Below are 22,972 nucleotides of genomic sequence, written 5' to 3'. Positions count from 1 at the left end.
CCTTCCAGAGGAGCAGCTCCTGTCCCAGCTGGCCCTGGACACTTCCAGGGATGAGATCCTTTCCTTTGGGAGCCACCCCAGGTCCAAGAGGAGACTCATCCAGGGGGAGCCAGCAGACCCAGGTGCCAGCAGTGCCACCCTGGTGACAACCAGAGCAGCCTGGGGGGACAGCAAAGCCCAGCTCAGGGCTTTTCCCACCCTGAGAGCCCAGAGGACACAGCCAGGCCAGCCCAGCCTCGTGTCCCCTGGGGGACAAAGGACAGACAGACACCCCTGGGCTCCCACCCAGAGGAGCCTCATCCACAGCCTCAGCGGGGAGGAAATTCCTTTTTTCCCCCCCTCCAAACTTCCCAGCAGTGTTTTCCTCTCCAGCAGCTCCTCAAGCCGTTAAAAGGCACAAGAGGGAAAACAAAATAAATCAAAATCCCACTGGATTAAAAGCCAAGCTGGTTTACAGCCCCGAGCAGCAGCCAGGAGCCAAGAGCAGCTGCTCAGCATCCCCTGGGAATGCTGAATCCTCCCTTGGGAATGCTGATTCCCTGGGGAATGCCCTCCCTGGGAGCACACGGAGTTTATCCTGCAGCTCCAGAGCCATGGGGATGGTTTCCCAGCTCCCCTCTCCCTGCCCTCCCCCAGCCAAACCTCTCCTGCTGCTTTTTCCCTGACATTTTAATGGCAGGTTTGCTTTTCACCGTGGAGGAATTAATTTGGGGTTGTGCTTTGAGCAAATTCAAAGGCACGTTCCGAGATCAGAGAACATCTGGGGGAGCACCCGGAGCACCCGGATAAACAGGGACGGGGGCAGGAGGCAGAGGAGGGGAGGGAGGAGATCCTCCTGTGCTCTTCCTCGTGGGAAACTTCTCCTCTTTTACACTTCTGAGCCAGCCCCAAACACAAACCGACCTGCAGGCAGCACAGGCTGAGCCAGGAGCAGGGAAAAGCCCATGGAATATCAGGAGCCTTCCCAGCAATTCCTGCTCCGGGGGGGAAAGAGGTTCAGGATGGGGAAGGGAGTGATGGAGGGAGCTCAGTCCAGAGCAGGAGCTCGTGGGATGAAGGATGAATCCAGCTTTTCTCCTGCTTTTTTTCCCAGAGGGATTTTTGTTTCCCCCAGATCCCCTAAACCTGAGCAGGGTGGGAGGGTATTTAACCCCCTCCTCAGGACCAAGGAGCTCTGCAGCTCCAGCTTTGGGCCTTCCCAAATTATGTTTTTATGGAATGCTTGGTGCATTAATGAGAGAGATTTCTAATTAAGAGCAGCTGACAAATTGCACTGTGGCAGTAAATAAGCCTTTACCTCCATTAATAAAATGAAATGCTTTGGTAGAAATTAGGATAATTAGGATTTCTGTGGGGTTTTTTTTTTATTTTTTGACAAATAATTCCAACCTATCCCAGCAGATTTCAAGCACCAAAGTGCTGCATGGGGGCAGGGCAGGAGTGGGAAGCAGCCAGGTTTTCCATGGATCCCACGGAGAAAGAGATTGGAAAGAAACCTTTGGGGTTTCTGAGCCTTTCAGAGGATGCCATGGGTGGGGTTGGTGCTCAGCAGCAGGGATTTTCATGGCTGAACTCCCACCTGGGACAGGAGACAGGGATCTATCCCACGTGGATCCCTGGGCTGGGGTTAATTGATAAATTAATAAAATCCCAGCTAACTCTGGTTTGCTCAGAGGTGGAAGGGAATGACGGCTCCCAATGGAAGGCGTTGCCACATTCCCAAAAAAACCGAGTTTCTCTTCCTTGATCCTCAGAGCCGGATCCCTCCTTCCTCCCCGAGCCTGTGGAGAAGGGCCAGGGCTCCACAAAACCAAACAAACACGAGGGCTGCTGTTTATTCTGCCCTGAGCAGAGGAAATCCGAGCAGAGCAGGAATGCAGGAGCCAGGCTGGGAGCTCCATCCTCCCCCTCCAGGAGGGAAAAGCTCCTGCAGCACCACTCCAGGACTTAACAAAGCAGAAAATCCACAAGCCCTGGGCTGAGAGCCCTCCACCTGCCCCGACAATGAGGATGTGCAGCTAATTAACTTCCCAGGAGTCCCAGCAGAACAGGAAAAAGCGCATTAAAATGGGAACGAGCCGGGCACATCCCGCAGGAATGGGAAAATTGCATCGGAGCAATCTGGAGCTGGTGATAAATTATCGGTGCCCAGCACGTTCTCCACGTTCTTCCTGCCCCCTGGAAGGATGAATCCATCCAATTCTGCCCCCTGGAAGGATGAATCCATCCAATCCAGCCCTCTGGAAGGATGAATCCATCCAATTCTGTCCTCTGGAAGGATGAATCCATCCAATTCTGTCCTCTGGAAGGATGAATCCATCCAATCCAGCCCTCTGGAAGGATGAATCCATCCAATTCTGCCCCCTGGAAGGATGAATCCATCCAATCCTGCCCTCTGGAAGGATGAATCCATCCAATTCTGTCCTCTGGAAGGATGAATCCATCCAATCCAGCCCTCTGGAAGGATGAATCCATCCAATCCAGCCCTCTGGAAGGATGAATCCATCCAATTCTGTCCTCTGGAAGGATGAATCCATCCAATCCAGCCCTCTGGAAGGGTGAATCCATCCAATCCAGCTCCCTACAAAGCAGGAGGGGGACAGGCAGGAACAGCTCCCCAGCTCTGGAGGTGGGAGCATGGACAGGAGGATCCCAGGGATCAGTACCCAACCACCTGCCTCGTCCCTCCAGGTGGAGAATCCCAAAATCCCGGAGTTACTGAGGCTGGGAAAGCCCTCCAAGACCGCAGAGTCCCAGCTGTGCCCGATTCCCAGCCCAGAGCTCTGAGTGCCACCTCCAGCTGTCCTTGGGCACCTCCAGGGATGGGCACCCCAGCCCCCTCCAGTGCCTGACGCCCTTTCCAGGAAGAAATTCCTCCTAAAATGCAGGAATTTACCAGGAATCACTTCCTAGTGCTCCCTCTCCCCCAAAAACAAAAGATGCTCCCCATGGTCCAATCCAGCTTAGCCCTGAGGGAAAAAATTGCTATTTTAAACAGTGTGCAGCTACACCTTGATGGTCCTTCCTCCTCCTCCTCCTCCTCCTCCTCCTCCTCCTGCAGCCTCAGCCATGCACAATTCCCAGCTTTCCCTCCCAAAAAGGGACTTGCATGGATTTAGAATGCAAAATATTCATCCTGAAGGCACATTCATCACCGGACAGGAGAGGATCCTCGGGGCTGTTTATCGAGCTCTCAAAGCCCTCCCAAGAGCTCTTGCCCAAAATAGCCCAAAATTCACCGTGCAAAGCATCCAGTCCCAAACCACATCTCCAAAGAGCCCTCCAGCCGTGACCTGCACAGCCAGAAAAGGGCAGGAGCACCGAGGGATTCTGTTTGGAGGGGTGAAGGGGATGCAGCTCCCACCAGGAGCGTCCTGAGGAGCTGCAGATCCTCACCCTGCTCGAGGAAAGCTCAGAGCCCAAATTATTCCCAGGACAGGTGGGAGACACATCCCAAAGAGGGATTTTGGCTGTGCTGGTTCTTTGGGGAGAGGAATAAACACCAACCCCACCAAAGGCTTTTAAAAGGCACTTTAGCCACTGTTTGTTTAAATCCAAGGAATGCTCTGCCCATCACACGAGGCTTTATTGATTTCCTCTGCACTCAGGAGCAAAAAAAACCACCAAAGCTGTACCCAGCAGACAAGGAAAAAAAATATCAAATCCAATGGAGATGGTATTTCCAGGCTGGAATTGCAGCCCTGGCTCCACACGCTCCCTCCCCCATCATCTTTTACACCCCAAGTATTGGCAGGCTCCTGCTGAGAGCTGAGTGATGGCCCAGCAGCTCTTTCCATGGATTATTCATTAACTCCTGCTGCTCCTGCAGCCTCTCCCTGCTCCCAGGGGAGAGCCCACGGACCCCAGCAAACACGGGATCCCAGAGGGGAGGGATGATGGATGGATGGATGATGGATGATGGATGGATGGATGATGGATGGATGGATGGATGGATGATGGATGGATGATGGATGGATGATGGATGGATGATGGATGGATGGATGGATGATGGATGGATGATGGATGGATGGATGGATGATGGATGGATGATGGATGGATGATGGATGGATGGATGGATGATGGATGGATGGATGGATGGATGGATGGATGATGGATGGATGGATGGATGGATGGATGGATGATGGATGGATGGATGGATGGATGGATGGATGGATGATGGATGGATGGATGGATGATGGATGGATGGATGATGGATGGATGGATGGATGGATGGATGGATGGATGATGGATGGATGGATGATGGATGGATGGATGGATGGATGGATGGATGGATGGATGGATGGATGGATGATGGATGGATGGATGATGGATGGATGGATGGATGGATGATGGATGGATGATGGATGGATGGATGATGGATGGATGGATGGATGGATGATGGATGGATGGATGGATGGATGATGGATGGATGATGGATGGATGGATGGATGGATGGATGGATGGATGATGGATGGATGGATGGATGGATGGATGATGGATGATGGATGATGGATGGATGGATGGATGGATGGATGGATGATGGATGGATGGATGGATGATGGATGGATGGATGGATGGATGGATGATGGATGATGGATGGATGGATGGATGATGGATGATGGATGGATGATGGATGGAGGATGGATGGATGGATGGATGGATGATGGATGGATGATGGATGGATGATGGATGGATGATGGATGGATGGATGGATGGATGATGGATGGATGATGGATGGATGATGGATGGATGATGGATGGATGATGGATGGATGATGGATGATGGATGGATGGATGATGGATGGAGGATGGATGGATGGATGATGGATGATGGATGGATGATGGATGGATGATGGATGGATGGATGGATGATGGATGGATAATGGATGGATAATGGATGGATGATGGATGATGGATGGATGGAGCTCCTCCCTGCACAGACAGAGATTCCTGAGGAGAATCCAGCCTGGAGGGAGAGGGGATGAGGCTCATTAAGCCTCATTATCCTATTCAGTAACGATGGCAGCACAGTCAGGCAGAGGAGTGGGAAGAGCAGGAGCTGAGGTGGGGCTGGGGCAGCTCCCACCAGGATTCTTCCCTGTCCCTGCTCCTGCCCCAGTCCCAGCAGGGAATTCCTGCCTCAAAGCAAAAAGCAGGAGCCAGGGAGCTCCTGGAAGCAGCCAAAGCACCCCCCAAACCCTCAGAATTCCACAGGAACACCCGGACAGCTCCTGGGAATTCGGCAGCTCTGAGACAAGGGCAGCTCCCAGGGAACTGAGGGTGGGAAAGGCCCCTGAGAGCACCGAGTGCCACCAGGCCCCCGTGTCCCCGAGTGCCACACGCACACAACGCAGGGATGGGGACTCCACCACGCTCCCAACGCTTCCACTTTCCCCCTGCACACAAAAATCCAGGAGCAAAAGCAGCCAGGGACTGCCTGAAAGGCCTGGAGGAATCCAAAGGCCTGGAGGAATCCTCTGGGACACTGCTCTGGGAAGGGGGAGACCAGAGCAGGAAAACACCAAAACACCAGAAAACCAACAAAACCCGGCCAAGTCAGCAGAGCTGCACGACAGATTTGAGGGATGGGAATAATAACACTTAATTCCAGCGTTCTTATGCCTTTCAGTAGACCCAAAATAGCTCCTGAGCCATCAGGGACCTGCTGCTCTGAATTTTTAAGTAAACTTTCCCTCGGAGGATTTGGGTTTGGCAGTGAAGGCACCGAGCCACGACCCTTTTTAGGAAAGGCTCACACAGCCCCATCAGCTGCACCCAAACCCTCCTCAAACACCAGCTGAAAGGAAAAAAGGAAAAAAAAAATTAATTTAAGGAAAAAAATCAGGTTGAACAGGAGGCTCCGTGCCAGGAGATTCGGCAAAACAAACCCTGGGATCTGGTTCTGCCCTCCAGGATCTCCTCCTCAGCTGGAGGATGAACAAACACGGGGAAAAGGCCAAGATGAAGATGTCAGAGATGAGATCTGCCTTTGGTGAGGAATGTAATGCTCCAGCTGCTCGGCATCATTAACCCTCCCTCTGCCACCAGCAAACCCCGGGATGCTCCAGCTGGAAAACCCTTCCCGCTGCTGCTGGAGCAGGATGAGGAGTCCATAAAAGCTTTTAGAGGTCTCTGTTATCCAGCCTGGAGCTGTGCCAGGCTGGGAATGATCCCTGAGCAGCTCCAAGGCTCCCTCCTGCTGCTCCAGGAGCGTCCACAAGCCGGGATGGGAGGGATTCCCAAAACCTCGCTCTGGGCTCCCGAGGAAGGGAGAGGGCTCCAGAGCCACATTCAGCCCAGGCATGGCTCAAGCCTCTCCAAACTTTGTTTTTCACTTTGGCACATTCAGCTTCAACCTCTGCCCGTGTTCCCCTCACAGCATCCCCCGTGACCTCTGCTCTCTTCCCAAAAAATCCCATCCTGAAGGCACTGCCCAGCTCCAGGAGCTGTTCCTGCTCCTGAGCACGGCCCCACCACCCTCTGCCAGCTCTCCTGACCCTTCCCAAGGTCTCCAGGGGGAGGAAAAGCAGGGTTTGGATCAAACAGGCCCTGGCAGGGTGGTTATCCACATGGAAATGAACCCCAGCACAGGGACAGCTCCTTTTCCAGGAGGAAAACACAGCAGCTGCACTATTTTGGGGTAAAATCCCCTCCCCGAGCTCCACGTGGAATTCCCACTCAGCAGCACTGGGATGAGCTCCCAGGCTGGAATTCCCACTCAGCAGCACTGGGATGAGCTCCCAGGCTGGAATTCCCACTCAGCAGCACTGGGATGAGCTCCCAGGCTGGAATTCCCACTCACCAGCACTGGCATGAGCAGGTCAGCCCCGTACACGAACGCTGCTCCCAGGGCAAAGCCCGCAGCCACCGGGAAGAAGGAGAAGGCTCCGAAGGTGCCGGACTCCTCGGCCAGCTCGATGGCTGGGGCCAGCAGGGACCAGTAGGACGCTGCCAGCATGACCTGGGGACAGAAGGGGAGTGGTGAGACCCCAGGGGACACAAGGGAAGCTGAAATTCCAAAGGATGCAGGAGCAGGACCCAGTGGGAAGGAGCGAAGCGATGCCAGGTAAGGATCTGGGCTCCTGCAGGGGGATGCTGTGGGAAAGGTGCCCACAACTCTCAGGAAGTTCCCCTTGCAGGGAATTCATTTAGAATCCCAGAATGGCTTGGGCTGGAAAAGACCTTAAAGCTCATCCAGTGCCACCATGGGCAGGGACACCTTCCTCTATCCCATCCAACCTGGGACACTTCCAGAGAACAATTCCTTCCCAATTTCCAAGCCAAACCTCCTCTCTCCCAGCCAAAGGCACAGAGGAGGAGCTGCTGCCCAGCACGAGGGCTCGGAGCAGCCTCTGCCATCCCCAGCCCGTGCTCAGGAGGGGAGGAAGGAGCTGCCTGTGCTGCAGACACCGGTCCCTGGGGGGCTGTGTAAATCTGAGCTCGCTGTGAGTAAGAGGAACGAGGCTTGTCATGTCAGGCTTAAGCACGGCTGTCAAACCTCATATTTCAAATGCCACCTCCTTTAAAAAACAACCACACACCCCAACGTGGAAACACAGGCAACAGGGAAAGGCTCTGGAGAATTATGTTGTCAGCTCATGTTAAGATATCATTTTCCCCACGGCAAACAGAGCCCTGACAGAGCTCAGCCTCCAGATCCTGGCAGCACCCAAGGCACAGGATCCAGGGGAGGTGATGCCACAGCTCTGAGCCAGCCCAAGGTGAAGGAAAAGCCATTTATTCCAGCTTTAATCCCTAAACCCAGGTGCTGGGAGTCGTTGTCATGGATTGACAGAACATTCCAAGCTGCAAGGGACCCACCAGGAGCCTTCAGCTTCCCCCCAGCCCATCCCTGAGCTCGGGTGGGATTTAGGGGTGCGGGATTGCCGGGAACAGCGAGCTCAGGGCGGTGTCAGAGCTCCCAGAGCTCCCACCAGAGACAAAACTGGAGCAGCTCTGCCAACAACCCCATTTAATGGCAAATTCACACAGATCCCGAAGCTCTGGGATGGCCCAGGCAGGGAGGAGGACCCTGGTGACAGGAATGAAAGAGGAAAAGCCCCTGGATCAATAAAGCCAAATCAATAAAGGATTTTCCACCCTTCCCCTCGCTCCAGCCCCACTGAGCCAGGGACCCCCTGCTCCTGCTGGGGATTTGGGGTTTTTCACAGCCTTTGTGCTCCAAAGGGGCACCAATGCCACAAATCCAGCAGCAGTGGGAAAACACAGGGGGGTGGGAGCAGAAAGTGAACCCAGCTAAGCTGAATCAGCCAAAGCAGCACTGGGGGAGCCCAAAACCTTCCCCGGGCTGCAGCAGTGGGACAAAAAAACCAATCAAGGGAAACGAATCCAGCTCCGTGCCCTCACTCCGCTGGGAATCCCTCCAGACACCTCTCCCAGGGCTGGGCATCTCCTCCCACAGGGATTCACTGCAGGAATCCCCAAAAGCCTGGGCTCCAAACTCTCCTCAGCTCCCTCCAAACCCAGGGATGCAGCAGTGCCCCAGCTCAGCCCCACACAGGAGCTTTCCTCTGCAAATCCAGAATAAATCCTCCCACCCAATCCCTCATTAAAGCAGGAAGGTTCCTGTGGGATCCCCGGGATGAGAACGGGGAGCAGAAATCTGGGAAAAGGGGATGGGAAAGGTGAGACACTGGCAGGGCTCTTTCCTTGCCAAACTTCTTCACGTGGCTTCATCAAGGCTCCAGCAATGAGGAGCAGGCTCAGCAGAGCCCTGTGGATTCCTGGTTGATTTTATTTTTATTTATATTATTTATTTATGTTATATATATATTTATATTCTTTATTTATATAATATATAATACATAATATATAATATATAATACATAATACATAATATATAATATATAATATATAATATATAATATATAATATATAATATATAATATATAATTAATTATATTTAATATAATATAATTATATAATAATTATACAATAATTACATTTATTATATATATTATATATATTATAAATATATTATTATATTATATAATATTATATGATAATATACTATACAATATATAATATATATAATATATATTATATTATATATTATGTTATACTATGCTATTATATTTATAATACTATATTATATTATATTTATAATATATATATTATAAATATACATTATTATATATTATATTATATTTATATTATATTATTATATATAAAGTATTATAATATATTATATATTATATAATATATAATATATTATATATTATATATTATATATTATATATTATATATTATATATAATATATTATATATTATATATTATATATTATATTATATGTATTATATATTATATATTATATATTATATATATTATATATTATATTATTTATTTCTATTATATTTCTGGGAACATTCCATCCCAGTGTGCCTGGGGAGGGTTGAGGTGATTTCCTGATCTGGAAATCCAAACTCCAGCTCAGCCAGAGGAAAAGCTGCAGGGGAATGGGGCTGCAGGTGTTTGTTCCTGCTGGTGTCTGAGCCCAGCCCTGCAGCACCACAGGGAACTGCTGGGAAAAAAAATAGTAATAATAATAAAAAAAAATCTCATTTAAGGATATCAAGATTTAAGAGAAAAAGCAGAATTTCACATCAGATGCCCCAGCAAGCAAAGCTTTGTCTCTATGGAAACACATCACCTCGGAGCCTCCTGCATGCAAAAGCCTGGATTATCTGGGAGTTCCAGAGAGGGAACTGAGGCAGGGAAAAGGCAAAGCCAGGATGGGCAGGGACAGCAGGATCCATCAGGATGCTCCCAGCTCAGCCCAGATCAGCTCCCAGGGTCCCAAAACCACGCTCTGCAGCCCAGGCCACCCTCCCTGAGGTCCCCTGCGCATCCCCTCAGCCGTGGCACAGACTTTTGGAATTCATCCCGGATTTCTGCAGCTCCCAGAGCAGGGAAATGTTTGGCAGGAGGCTGAAGAGCCAGCCCAGCTCCAGCAGCACGCAGGTGAGGGCAGTTCCCACCATCCCTCTCCCCACAGGGCTGGGGCAGGAGGTGATTTCTCCTCCAGGGACTTCTTGTGAAGCCACCAAACACCGGGAAAAAGAGGGGAGGAAAAGGCTCCTTAAATTAAATCATTTAAATTTGTTGTTAAATCCTCTCAGGCAGAGAAAAGATGGAGAGCCAGCTGGGGAAACTCAAACTCAGGGGGATCCCTCGCTGTCCCCTCCAGGCACCCCAGGAACAATTCCCTCCTCAGCTGCCAGCTGAGAGAGCCCAGGGAAAAGCAAATGTTTGCAGGAGTTCTGCTTGCTGAGCCACACCTGGGCCAGGCAGGGGTGACTCAGAGCTGCTGGCAGGGTGACGTGGTGGCCACAGCAAGGACAGCAAATCCTGATCCCGCTGGGGTTCCTGCAGAAAACACAGCCCGAGGATCCCCAGGGCTGAGCAATCAGGGAGCAAACCCAGCTCCTGTCACCGCCAGGACACAGCCCAGGGGTCCCAGCACAGGTGGGAAGGGGCAGCTCCCTCCAGAGCACACCCCCAGCACCTGCAGGGAATGGCTGGGGCAAAAAATATAATAATAAAAAAATAATAATGGACTCGAAGGATGGATTCAGTCTTCAAGGAGGAAAACAAAGGTGATTTAAGGAGTCTGGATGAGGCCCCACCTGCCCAATGCACATTCCCAAGCCCCCACACAATCCCAGGCCCCACATTTCCAGGTTTTCCTTCAGGAGAAGCTGCCTCGTGTCCCAGATTTCCAGTGCAGCTGCAGCTCTCTCTTCCCTCTCCTCCCCGGGGCTGAAAGCATCCATGGGGAAGCACAAAGGCAGCGAGGCCCAGCAGCCCCCAGCACAGCCCCCAGCCCATCTCCATCGCTCCATCGCTCCAGGACCTGCTCAGAATCGCGAGGAACGAGGGGAGTTTCACCCCAGAGAGGCGTGGGCAGCTCGGGGGCCTGGTGACGCTGCTGCTGCCACCTCCATCCTCAGCCAGGAGGAACCAGGGCAGGAGCAGACTGAGCCAGAGCCCTTCCCTGGCCTCGGGGAATTATCCAAGGGATTCTGACTCCACTGGGCAGCCAAACCGGGCGTGGAGGCGCAGAGAACACAGCGGGGGGAGGAGGAGGAGGAGGAGGAGGAGGACGATGCACTCACCCCCGCGGCAAAGCCCAAGCTCCCATCCAGGATCCGCCTCTGGAAGAGAGAAACAAACACAAACACCTTGAACTCCTGGTGAAACCACTGATGGGAGAGGGGTCACCAGGCTGGAGAGGGATTTTGGACAAGAGGGAATGGCTTCCCACTGCCAGAGGACGGGGTCAGGTGGGATTTTGGGAAGGAATTCCACCTGGCGGGTGCCCAGAGCAGCTGGGGCTGGCCCTGGATCCCTGGCAGTGCCCAAGGCCAGGCTGGATGGGTTTGGAGCAGCCTGGGACAGCGGGAGCTGCCCCTGCCCATCCCAGGGCAGGATTTTTACCCCTCCCAAGGGAGCTTCACTTCGCAGCCACCCCCTGAATAAATCATCACAAGACCAAGGCATAAATAATAAATCCATCTGGGCAATTTGGAACACCCAGGCGAGGGGGGCTCTCTAATTTTGGATGCAGGATGACTTAAAGCTCAGCACTTTGCTCGTTCTGAGCACGGACTGACCCAAATCCTGCCCTGGAAACGCGGCAGCAAAACCAGGTTAGAGCAGGGGAGCTGCTGCTCCCAGCACAGAGCCCCAGGAGCGCATTCCACAGCCCAGGCTCAGCAATTTGATTTCCTTCCCCTCCTGTGTGTTGGGAAAGGAGCCGGATTTTCATCTCCTCAGTGCTGGGAGCAGGCAGCCAAACCCAGCCATGAGCAGGGCACAGCCCTCGGGTCTGGATCCTGTGGGATCCCAGGGCTCGGGAGAGGATCCCAGGGCTCAGGAGAGGATCCCAGGGCTCGGGAGAGGATCCCAGGGCTCGGGAGAGGATCCCAGGGCTCGGGAGAGGATCCCAGGGCTCAGGAGAGGATCCCAGGGCTCGGGAGAGGATCCCAGGGCTCGGGAGAGGATCCCAGGGCTCGGGAGCCCATCCCAGGGCTCAGCACAGGATCCCAGGGCTCAGGAGAGGATCCCAGGGCTCAGGAGAGGATCCCAGGGCTCAGCACAGGATCCCCAGGGCTCAGCACAGGATCCCCAGAGCTCAGCACAGGATCCCCAGGGCTCAGCACAGGATCCCCAGGGCTCGGGAGAGGATCCCCAGGGCTCGGGAGAGGATCCCCAGGGCTCAGCACAGGATCCCAGGGCTCAGGAGAGGATCCCAGGGCTCAGGAGAGGATCCCAGGGCTCAGCACAGGATCCCCAGGGCTCAGCACAGGATCCCCAGGGCTCAGCACAGGATCCCCAGGGCTCGGGAGAGGATCCCCAGGGCTCAGCACAGGATCCCCAGGGCTCAGGAGCCCATCCCAGGGCTCACCTGCCCACTGGAGAACACGAACACCAGCGCTGACCCTGCCGCCGTCAGCCCCCAGGTGAGCAACGTCCCCAGCACCGCCTGCGGCACCGGCCCAAATCCCGGGATCATGCTGACCTAGGGGACAGGAGCAGCCTCAGGAGAAGAGCCAGAGAAGCCCAAATCCCACCTAAACCCCTCTGCAGCACAGGGATCAGAACCAGCTCCACCATCCCCCCCTAAACTCCTCTCTCCCCCCTTAGGCGAGGCTCTGCAATCCAAGCCGAGCTCACCGGGACCCAGCACAACCCCAGCAGGATTTCGGGGCTCAGACCCCGCCCAGACCCCTTTTTTGTGCCCCCAGCCCGGTTTTGCTGCTGTGGAAGATCCTGCCATCCCCTGCAGCTCGGGAAAGGGGAGCAGACCCCAGCGACAGGGAATGAGCACTGGGAATGACCCAGGGAGCAGCACTGCCAGGGAAACAGGGATGGGTGAACCGAGAACACATCCCTGCACCGACAGGTTTGTGTGTAAATAAATCACACACGGGGATCTATAGATTCATATGGAAGTGGAGTATGAAATATGAATATGGAATAGCAGAAATAAACGCACCCCTCAGATCCCCCCCAACCCTACACCGGCAGCTCCACACCCCCGGGCCCAGGACCACAGAATCCTCCAAACCTGGAACCCCCGGCCGGTGCCAGGATCCCCAAACCGCCCTCACCTGAGGCCGCCGGACCCCCGAACCCCCCAAACCCGGACCCCAGGGCCAGCCCCAGGACCCCCGGACCCCGCAATCCTGAACCCCTGGCCTGTCCCAGGAGCTCTGAACCCCCAAACCCGGATCCCCGGAGCTCCTGACATATCCCAGGAGCCCTGAACTCCCCAAACCTGGATCCTCGGAGCCTCTAACCCATCCCAGGACCCCCAAACCCCCCAAGCGTTCCCCCCCAAGATGCCCTGGCCGGTTCCACGACCCCCGCAATCCGCAAACCTGGAGCTCGGGAGCGGTGCCCCCTCACAGCTGGAGGCCGTGGCCGGTGCCAGAACAGTCCCAGTCCCAGTCCCAGTCCCAGTCCCAGTCCCAGTCCCAGTCCCAGTCCCAGTCCCAGTCCCAGTCCCAGTCCCAGTCCCAGTCCCAGTCCCAGTCCCAGTTCTCCCCGTACCGCAGCCCCGGGCCGGTCCCGCCGCCACTTCCGGGTGCGCACACGTGTCTGCGGGCTGGCCCCGCCCCCTGGGGCGCTCAGCCAATGGGAGCGCGGCGGGGGCGGGCCGCCCGCGGCTCTGCGGTTGGCGTTGGCGCGCCGGCCACAAAGCGAGGCGGGCGGGCGGCGCGGGCGGGCGCGACAAGGTGGCGCTGTCACTGTCACCGTCACTGTCCCCTCCTGTGCCGCGCCAGAAGGAGCAGGGGGTGGCAGAAGGACACGTCTTTATGAGTTTATGTGACACAGCCTTTGATCAGCCCCCGCTGCCCCAGCTGGGAGAGGTCAGGGCCGCTTGGAACCTCCCTCATTTAGTATTTAATCAGCCTGGCGCTGTAATTGCGGCGGCGCTCATTAGCTGCCAGGGCCAGATGCAGGTGCCAGCTGGGAGGGACACGGGGACAGACACACCGAGCTCACCCCGGGGACCCCCGGCCGGCGGTGCTGGGAGGGCTGAGGACAGCGGGGGACAGCTGGGGACACGGCAGGGCTGGCCCTGGGGACACGGCTGGCAGCGATGGCCCTGCCTGGGGACATGTGGGTGGCGTTGGGGACAGACACGGTGATGCAGGAGCGTCAGCAAAATCAACTCCCACCTCCCGACCCCAGTGTCACCTCTGTGTGCAGGGACACTTCAGTGTCACAGCTGTGTCTGTCCCCGCAGTGTCACAGCCGTGTCCCCACAGTGTCACAGCCCTGTCCCCGCAGTGTCACAGCCCTGTCCCTGCAGTGTCACAGCCCTGTCCCCACAGTGTCACAGCCCTGTCCCTGCAGTGTCACAGCCCTGTCCCCGCAGTGTCACAGCCCTGTCTGTCCTGGTGTCACAGCCCTGTCCCCGCAGTGTCACAGCCCTGTCCCCACAGTGTCACAGCCCTGTCCCCGCAGTGTCACAGCCCTGTCTGTCCTGGTGTCACAGCCCTGTCCCCACAGTGTCACAGCCCTGTCCCTGCAGTGTCACAGCCCTGTCCCCGCAGTGTCACAGCCCTGTCCCCGCAGTGTCACAGCCCTGTCCCCGCAGTGTCACAGCCCTGTCCCTGCAGTGTCACAGCCCTGTCCCTGCAGTGTCACAGCCCTGTCCTTGCAGTGTCACAGCTGTGTCCCTGCAGTGTCACAGCCCTGTCTGTCCTGGTGTCACAGCCGTGTCCCTGCAGTGTCACAGCCCTGTCCCCGCAGTGTCACACCCCTGTCCCCGCAGTGTCACAGCCGTGTCCCCGCAGTGTCACAGCCCTGCACAGGAGCACTGGCAGCTCCCCCCCGGGCCCTGTCTGTTGCAGCAGGGAAGGAGGAGACCCAGAGCCCCAAAAACTCACTTTAAACACCAAAAGTGACACAAACCCGGTGCCACCTCCCATCGAGGTGACCGAGACCTTACAAGGGGCAGCTCCAGGGACCCCCGGGGCAGCCGGGACCCAAATCCTTTGGGATTCTTTTCCACAAAACCGTCTGGGGCAGAGAGGCACATCCCGCGCAGGGCTGCAGACGTCCCTGGGAGCAGGCGGTGTGTCCCTGCAGTGTCCCCTCCGTGCAGGCTGGGCTCACGGCCGGGCTCTTTCCCAACCCGAATCCATCTGTGTCAGGCTGGGGCCAGCCTGGACGGCGAGACGGGCAATGAGGACATCAAGGATGTCCCCAAGGACAGGGCAGAGCCAGGGCCAGCCGGGGTCACGGCCCCATGCCGCGGGCTAAGGTCACCTGTTTGTCACAGGGCACGAAGGGACGCTCTCATCCCTGTCCCCTGCCCTCGGGGGGGACTCGAGGGACCCTCCTCGGGGCTGGGGGAGCTCCAGCAGCTGCTCCGAGCGGAGCGGATCAGAGCGTGCTGTCACCAGCCGCGACATTTCCAGCTGGAACAAAGCCCGGCTGCCACAGCCAGCCTGCTCAGCCCCGATTTAATGCGCAGGAGCCTCCGAGGAGCCGGGCACAGCGGGGACGAGCGCAGGCAGCAGCCGGGATCTCGGGCCGAGGCTGCCAGAGGCTCATTAGTGCCCGGGATATGATTCACAGCGAACACGAGCTGCCCCGGCCCCTCCAGAGATCAATAAACCAATTAGAGAGGCAAATAACGGCGGGGCGAGAAGCGGAGGGAGGGAGAGGAGGGAGGAACAGCCCGTGGGGAGGTCTGGAAGGAGCAGGAGCTGGAGCGGGGTGTGGAGGGGAGACCCCCGGGGGTGCGGAGAGCGCTGGATTGAGGGGTGGGGATGCTGCCCTGGATGGGGATCCTGCTCTGAATCCCGGGATGGGGATGCTGCCCTGGATCCCAGGATGGGGATGCTGCCCTGGATCCCGGGATGGGGATGCTGCCCTGCATCCCTGGGTGTGGATGCTGCCCTGGATCCCGGCAGCTCTGGATCCTGCCCTGGATCCCGGCAGCTCTGGATCCTGCCCTGGATCCCGGCAGCTCTGGATCCTGCCCTGGATCCCGGCAGCTCTGGATCCTGCCCTGGATCCCTGGGTGTGGATGCTGCCCTGGATCCCGGCAGCTCTGGATGCTGCTGCGGGCGCAGGTGAAGGCGCGGGCGCCTCTCCCTCGCCATCCTTCAGCGCTGCAGACGCTCCCGATTAGATCTGGCAGCCACCAGCCGGGTCCTGCCGCGCCTCGGGGTGCGGGGACATGGCCCAGACTGTTTGTCTGGCTAATTAGCAGAAAGCGAATCCTCCCCCCAGCCCGGGCATCCCTGAAACGCGGCCAGGCCGCCTCCAGGCAGGAACCAGCAGAGCCACCGGGGCTGGAGCTGGGAAGGGAAAAGGCAGGGAAAGGGCAGCGCCAGCCCAAGTGCCCCCGGGGCAGAAACATCGCGGTCATCCCTGCCTGTGCTGGCCTTGTCCCCACGGCCACTGGGGCCACCGGGTCCCTCTGAGGGCAGATCCTCAGGGATCCTCGGGCTGGCTGCACGCAGGAGCAAATCCTCCCCCTCCTGCCAGCCGGGGAGCAGCAGCTGCACCCCCCCACAGCCCAGCCCAACACAGCCTCCCTCATTCCTGCAAAGTGCCGGAGATCTCCCGCCTGCAGCCCACGGATCCAGGAGAAAGGCCAGCTCACCCTACCCCTCCGTTGGCATCCCAGCCCCAGCTCCTTACAACACTCATTTCCAGGACAGGGGTCGACGGCGCCGTTTTCCACAGGGACTCCCAGGAACGGCTGGGAATGGAAATGGCAGAAAACTTGGAAGGGCTTTTAAAGCCTCTCTGTGGTCACGTAACCCCCGTGCTCCTCTCCCAGGGGTTATTTCGGCTGTGTGGGAAGGGGCTGGGTGTTCCTCCTCTCTCCAGCCCTGCCAGTAAATTGCTTTTCAGCGCAGTGGATGCTTCCCAGGCAAAAGGACAAAGAGGAGTTTATCTGCCAGCACCAAACCAGCTGCTGGTACAGCATCCCTCCGAACCAGGGACCACCCAGGGACGCAGAGCAGACTCTGCACTAGGCTTTAATTCAGCCCCAAATCTAGGCAGAATGAGGAAAAAAATGAAAAGAATCCCCTCAAAAGGCTCAAGGATGGCTTCCTGACTCAGCCAGCTGCTGCTGCCCTCCTCCTGGTTGGAGATCAGCTCCTCAATACCCACCGGGCCGTTGTTTCATTAATTTTATGGGGTTTTTAATGAAGATCAGATCTGGGTTCAGCCAGGCTGAACTGGCTGGATTCCCCCAGCTCCCTGGCCCCGGCTTCCCGATGAGGTGGAAGTGAAAGGCAGGGAGAGGCTGGAGCCCTGATGCTCCACAGGCAGCTCCAGCCAGCTGGAAGCACCCTGGGATCCCCCCGTGCTCGCCCTGCCTCACTGCTCCAGCCCTCTGGATCCTCTCAGGCCGGGAGAGGCCCCTGCCAGCCCGGCCTGGGGTGCTCTCGGTGCCAGGGCTTGGTGGCCGAGGATCCCAAGGCAGGGACGTGGCAGCGTCCCCCGTTCCAAGGGGAAACTCAAGGAGGCAGCGCTGGGAGTAGCTGCTCCGTGCACATCGCTCCTGGCCACAGGAACCAGCCAGGAGGGGATAAAACAGCTCTGGAGAGGTCACAAGGCACCAAACCCCTCTCCTGGGCTGTTCTCCCTCCTCCAGTGCACGGGGGGCCGGTGCCAGGGATTTCCCTTCCTCGGGACAGCCCAAAGGCAGCAGCCCGGAGATCCGATCCTCGCTCCCGGCAGCATCTCCTTCACCCCCTCCCTCCATTCCCGGGACATTAATTCCCACATCAGCTTCAGCAGAAGCAGCTTTTTCCTGCCTCCTAAAGATTAATGAGGCTGATAACGACTCTGCCGCTGCTCCAGGACCTGATGTCTTTAGATCCGCCTTGGGAAGTGGATGGCGAAGTGAAAACGAGAAGCTCCCGCCGCACTCAGCGGCGTCAGCGCGGGGCTCTTTGTTCACAGTCACTCTTAATTTCCTGCTCTCTATTGTCTCCTGGACAAGGGATGGAAAGAGGGGCAGGAATGGAGATAATTTAATTGCTCTCAAGATCCCAAACAAACCAGAGCAGAGGTTATCTGCCGCAAACCTCTCGTTTTTACCCTGCAGGGAGAGGCTGTGGCAGGAGCCACCTGTACTGCACAAGTCCCCAGAGACCCCAAATATTTCGGCATCACCTTCCAGCCTCTCCCAGATGGGAGGACCAGCAAGGACCTGCCCCGGCTTGGCTGTGGAGGCGAGATGCAAACTCCTGGGGCCAAGGCATTTCCAGCGCTCCCGGGAGACTTTGGGGCTCTCAGAAGCCTCTTGGGTCACCCTCCTGCGGGGTCACAGCGTGGCCACCACGCTGCCACCTCCCTGCCCATCTCCTGGTGGCTCTGGAGAAGCCACGGCTGCACCCAAAACGCTGCCGGACAGCGGGGTGGGCACGGCAGGAGAGGGAACGCAGGCAGGGTGGGCAGAGTAGGGTGGGCAGTGAGGGGAAAGTGGGCACTGCAGGGTGGGCATTGCAGGGTGGGCAGCGCAGGGTGGGACAGCAGCGGGGTCGGTGTGCAGAGCGGGCAGGGTGGGCACTGCAGGGTGGGCAGTGAGGGGAAGGTGGGCAGGACAGGGTGGGCAGTGAGGGGAAGGTGGGCAGGACAGGGTGGGCAGTGAGGGGAAGGTGGGCAGGACAGGGTGGGCATTGAGGGGAAGGTGGGCAGGACAGGGTGGGCAGCTCCGGGAGCTGCGGGCTGTCCCCGCCCCGGCCCCGCAGAGGCGCCCCGTGCGGGGCGGGGCGCAGCCGGTGCGCTGGTCCAGCGGCGGGGCCGCGCCGGGAGCGGGTGCGCGGAGCCGTGCGGAGCCGTGCGGAGCGGAACCCAGCGGAGCTCAGCGGGGAACCGGCGCTGCCGGAGCCTCCCCGGTGCCCGCCGGGCCGGGCCGGGCCGGGCCGGGCTGGGCCGGGCGGCGGGAGCAGGGGAGCGGCGGGGCAGCACCGCCCGGTGCCCTCTGCAGCGGACACACGGCACCGGGGATGGGGGGGCTCCGCGCAGCGAGTTCATCGCCCACCGGAGCCGCCCGGGCTCGGTGTGCCGGTGCCGGGGGGGGGGGGAAGAGGCTGCACCCGCCCAGCGGCCGAGAGAGGAGGAGGTTTTTTTTCCCTCGGTGCTCCCGGGCATCAGTCGCACCCACCGGGACGCACGGATTGGATTTGTGGAGTCGTAAAGGCTCCGGGATCGGCAGAGCCAGGAGGAGCTGTGGTGTGTTCGGGCAGGCTGCTCCAGGAGGGGACGCGGGGAGGTGGGGTGGGAACACCCCTTGCAGGGAGCCTCTCTCCCGCTGGGCTTGGGAGCAGGATGGACACATCCTCCGCAGGAATCCCTTCATTGCTATTTACTCCCTGATTTCTAGAATCTTCTCCTCTCTCCCCAGAGCCAGGGAAGATGACATCTCGGCTCCTCTGAGCCTGCAGTGCCCAGGGAGCGGCAGAACCATGGAGCTGGAGTTCGAGCTTCCCAATGCCACCGCCTTCTGGTTCTCCCCGGCGTCCCCCTTCGACAACTTCTCCCTGGAGGCGCCCACCAACACCTCCCAGAACGCCACGGGCCAGCACTTCGACCTGACCAGCAACGCCATCCTCACCTTCATCTACTTCGTGGTGTGCATCATCGGCCTGTGCGGCAACACGCTGGTCATCTACGTCATCCTCCGCTACGCCAAGATGAAAACCATCACCAACATCTACATCCTCAACCTGGCCATCGCAGACGAGCTCTTCATGCTCGGGCTGCCCTTCCTGGCCATGCAGGTGGCCCTGGTGCACTGGCCCTTCGGCAAAGCCCTCTGCAGGATCGTCATGACGGTGGATGGCATCAACCAGTTCACCAGCATCTTTTGCCTGACGGTTATGAGCGTTGACCGGTACCTGGCTGTCGTCCATCCCATCAAATCTGCCAAGTGGAGGCGGCCCAGGACAGCCAAAATGATCAACGTGGCCGTTTGGGGCGTCTCCCTGCTGGTGATCATGCCCATCATGATTTACGCTGGGGTGCAGCACAACCACGGCAGGAGTAGCTGCACCATCATCTGGCCGGGAGAGTCGGGCGCCTGGTACACGGGATTCATCATCTACGCCTTCATCCTGGGCTTCCTGGTGCCTCTCACCATTATCTGCCTTTGCTACCTGTTCATCATCATCAAAGTCAAGTCCTCTGGCATCAGGGTGGGCTCCTCCAAGAGGAAAAAGTCGGAGAAGAAAGTCACCAGGATGGTGTCCATCGTGGTCGCCGTCTTCATCTTCTGCTGGCTCCCCTTCTACATCTTCAACGTCTCCTCCGTGTCCGTCATGATCGTGCCCACGCCCGTCCTCAAGGGCATGTTCGACTTCGTGGTGGTCCTCAGCTACGCCAACAGCTGTGCCAACCCCATCCTCTACGCCTTCCTGTCCGACAACTTCAAGAAGAGCTTTCAGAACGTGCTGTGCCTGGTGAAGGTCAGTGGCATGGACGAGGCCGACCGCAGCGACAGCAAGCAGGACAAATCCCGGCTCAACGAGACCACGGAGACGCAGAGGACCCTGCTCAACGGTGACCTGCAGACGAGCATCTGAGGGGCCAGCGGGCCCCTCCTCTCCCCGCTGGCTCCCGGCTGCAGCACGGGGGTGGCACTGCGGGGTCAGGGCAGGAATGGCACCCGAGGGGACGGCTGGGAGCACCCGGTGGCCTCGGGGATCCTCTGCTGGCTCCTGTCTGAGTGCTGGGAAGGATACGGGTCAGGAGGAGCTGCCTCGCCAGGAAAACAAAGACGACTCAGGGCGGCGCGGCGCATTTGGACACCGAAGTGCCACCGTGGGCACGGCTGGGCCGGGGGGGCTCTGCCGGGTCCCCCGTGCCACCCTCGGGGCCGGCGGGTGGGTGCACCTGGACACGCAGGGGGACCTCAGGAGGAGCCGCAGGTGTGTGACAACAGGGGACGCGCCGACCTGGTGGGATCTCCCTGCCGAGGACACCGGGATTATTTGGGACTGCATTTTCCCTGGGATGTTCCTCGCTCCGCCGCGTACCCCGCAGACTCCCCGTGCTGCGTGACTGCCGCAGCCGCCCCGCCCGGAGGGGACACGCCAGCACGGGGGTGACTTCCCCGCGGGAGGCAGCTCTGCCCCCGCAGCAGCCCCTCTGACCTCAGCCTGCCTCCTCCAGCCCTGCCGTGTCCCGCTGCTGCAGAGCCCTCGCCCTGCTCCTGCAGCGGCGTCACCTGCCCGCAGATTTTCTCCTCGGATGGAGAATTTCCCCCTTTTTCCCTCCCCGGCAGCCGCCGCCCCTCCCGCCGCCCGCATCTCCCGGTCCCACGGTGCGCCGGCAGCCGGGACCGCTGCTCCGGGCACCCGCGGCACCAGCGCTCTGCTTCCTGCTGGGAAATCCTTGGAAGCGTTCGAGCAGCGGTGACTCGCTGGAGAAACCTGGCACGGGCACCTGGCGCTGCCAGCGGCTCCTGCGCCCGCCTGAGCTCGGGGTTTGTCCGGCCACGGCTGCGAGGATCGCTGGGGTGACTCCTCCCTGCGCCTTCCAGGCAAGTCACGCTGGAGGCAGGGCCCATGGAGAGGACGGGAACAGGAACGGGGGTGCCGGGGGCTCGGTGCCCACCCTTGTCCGAGCCGAAGGGAGCGGGCAGAGCAGAGCTCAGGGCTCCCTGCAGCTCGGTATGAGGAAAGGCAGCAGGAATCCATCCCCCTGGATCCTGCACTGTGGGAGGGGTGGCAGGGCTGGCCCCACATCCGCTCTATTTGGATTCTCAAGACTGTTCCGAAGCGCTCGGCTCTGTCCCTGTCCCTGTCCCTGTCCCTGTCCCTGTCCCTGTCCCTGTCCCTGTCCCTGTCCCTGTCCCTGTCTGCCCTGCCAGCTCAGCAGAACCCCGGGGCTGAGGGTCAGGGCTCCAGGGAGCTCCAGGGAAAGCCCAGGGGAGAGGGAGAAGTGCCGGTTTCCTGCCCGAGCACCCGAGCGGCCGGATCTGTTCACAGCCCCCGTTCCTGAGCTGAGCCGTGGGAACGCGGGGGGGTTCGGTGGAGAAAACAGCCGGGGCTCGGTCACCCTGCGCTGTCCCAGCCCACCCCGGTGTCACCAGCAGCCACGGAGCCCTCACCTGGCAGCACAGCCAGTGTGGGAGGCGAGGCTGAGCTGCCACCTGCCCTGGGGTCCCTCCTGCTCAGCCACGCACCCCCAGGCGATGCTCCCTCAGCACCAGCTCTGGCAGAAGCTCTCCCATGGCTCTGCCCAGCTCCTGCAGCAAATCCCGGCCTGGGGCATCCCATCCTGCCAGCTCCCCAAAAAGGGCTGAGTGCCAGGCTGGGTACCTGCTCCTGGCTCTGTGGGACACGGCTCAGGCATTTCCTGCAAGACAAAGCAGAGCCATGCCAGCAATTGTTTGCTTTTAACTCTTTCCTGCCCCTCCGAGGAGCGGTGACAGCGATCAGTGCTCGTGTGGCACCTCCCTGTGCCCTGGCTGGGCGGTGGGCACAGCCCTGGTGTGGCGAGTGAAGCTGAGCCCGGGCTCAGAGCTGATGCTGCTGACGCTGCAGGTCAGGCAGGGCACGGTGAAACGCTGCCTGGGGAGAGCTGGGAGCAGGACTGGGATGGGGCTGCCACAGCCCAGGCTGGGAGCAGGGATGGGATGGGGCTGGCACAGCCCAGGATGGGAGCAGGGCTGAGCTGGGATGAGGCTGGCAGAGCCCAGGATGGGAGCAGGGATGGGATGGGATGAGGCTGGCACAGCCCAGGATGGGAGCAGGGCTGAGCTGAGCCCGGCACAGCCCAGGATGGGAGCAGGGCTGAGCTGGGATGAGGCTGGCACAGCCCAGGATGGGAGCAGGGCTGAGCTGAGCCCGGCACAGCCCAGGATGGGAGCAGAGATGGGCTGGGATGAGGCTGGCACAGCCCAGGATGGGAGCAGGGCTGAGCTGGGATGAGGCTGGCACAGCCCAGGATGGGAGCAGGG

The 22,972-nt window shown here is 58.4% G+C and overlaps 2 protein-coding genes across 4 annotated transcripts in view; one reads left to right on the top strand and one right to left on the bottom strand.

Moving 5' to 3' along the window:
* SLC39A11 (solute carrier family 39 member 11) overlaps positions 1–16,722 on the bottom strand; it is a 62,855-nt gene extending 46,133 nt beyond the window's left edge. Inside the window, exons 1-4 of one of the 3 annotated variants that reach the window (XM_005530688.3) lie at positions 16,690–16,722; positions 12,428–12,541; positions 11,136–11,174; positions 6,802–6,960 (exon numbers count right to left, since the gene is read on the bottom strand). In XM_005530688.3, coding sequence (XP_005530745.3) covers positions 6,802–6,960; positions 11,136–11,174; positions 12,428–12,541; positions 16,690–16,698 — 321 coding nt within the window. In that variant the 5' untranslated portion in view covers positions 16,699–16,722. Of the gene's footprint in view, positions 1–6,801; positions 6,961–11,135; positions 11,175–12,427; positions 12,542–13,403; positions 13,494–13,575; positions 13,619–16,689 lie in introns of those variants that run through there. The other 2 variants (XM_014259435.2, XM_014259436.2) reach the window with 2 other exon arrangements.
* Positions 16,723–19,417: 2,695 nt separating this feature from the next.
* SSTR2 (somatostatin receptor 2) lies at positions 19,418–21,272 on the top strand. Its single transcript, XM_005530687.3, has one exon. The coding sequence runs from the start codon at positions 19,476–19,478 to the stop codon at positions 20,589–20,591; it is 1,116 nt and encodes a 371-aa protein (XP_005530744.1). The 5' UTR covers positions 19,418–19,475; the 3' UTR covers positions 20,592–21,272.
* The last annotated feature ends 1,700 nt before the right edge of the window (positions 21,273–22,972 follow it).

This window comes from Pseudopodoces humilis, chromosome 21 (assembly GCF_049639895.1).
Source record: "Pseudopodoces humilis isolate 2021_Gansu_Grassland_sample_001 chromosome 21, ASM4963989v1, whole genome shotgun sequence".
NCBI lineage: Eukaryota > Metazoa > Chordata > Aves > Passeriformes > Paridae > Pseudopodoces > Pseudopodoces humilis.
Note: the sequence above shows the minus strand (reverse complement) of the source record. Positions and strands in the feature narration are given on the sequence as shown.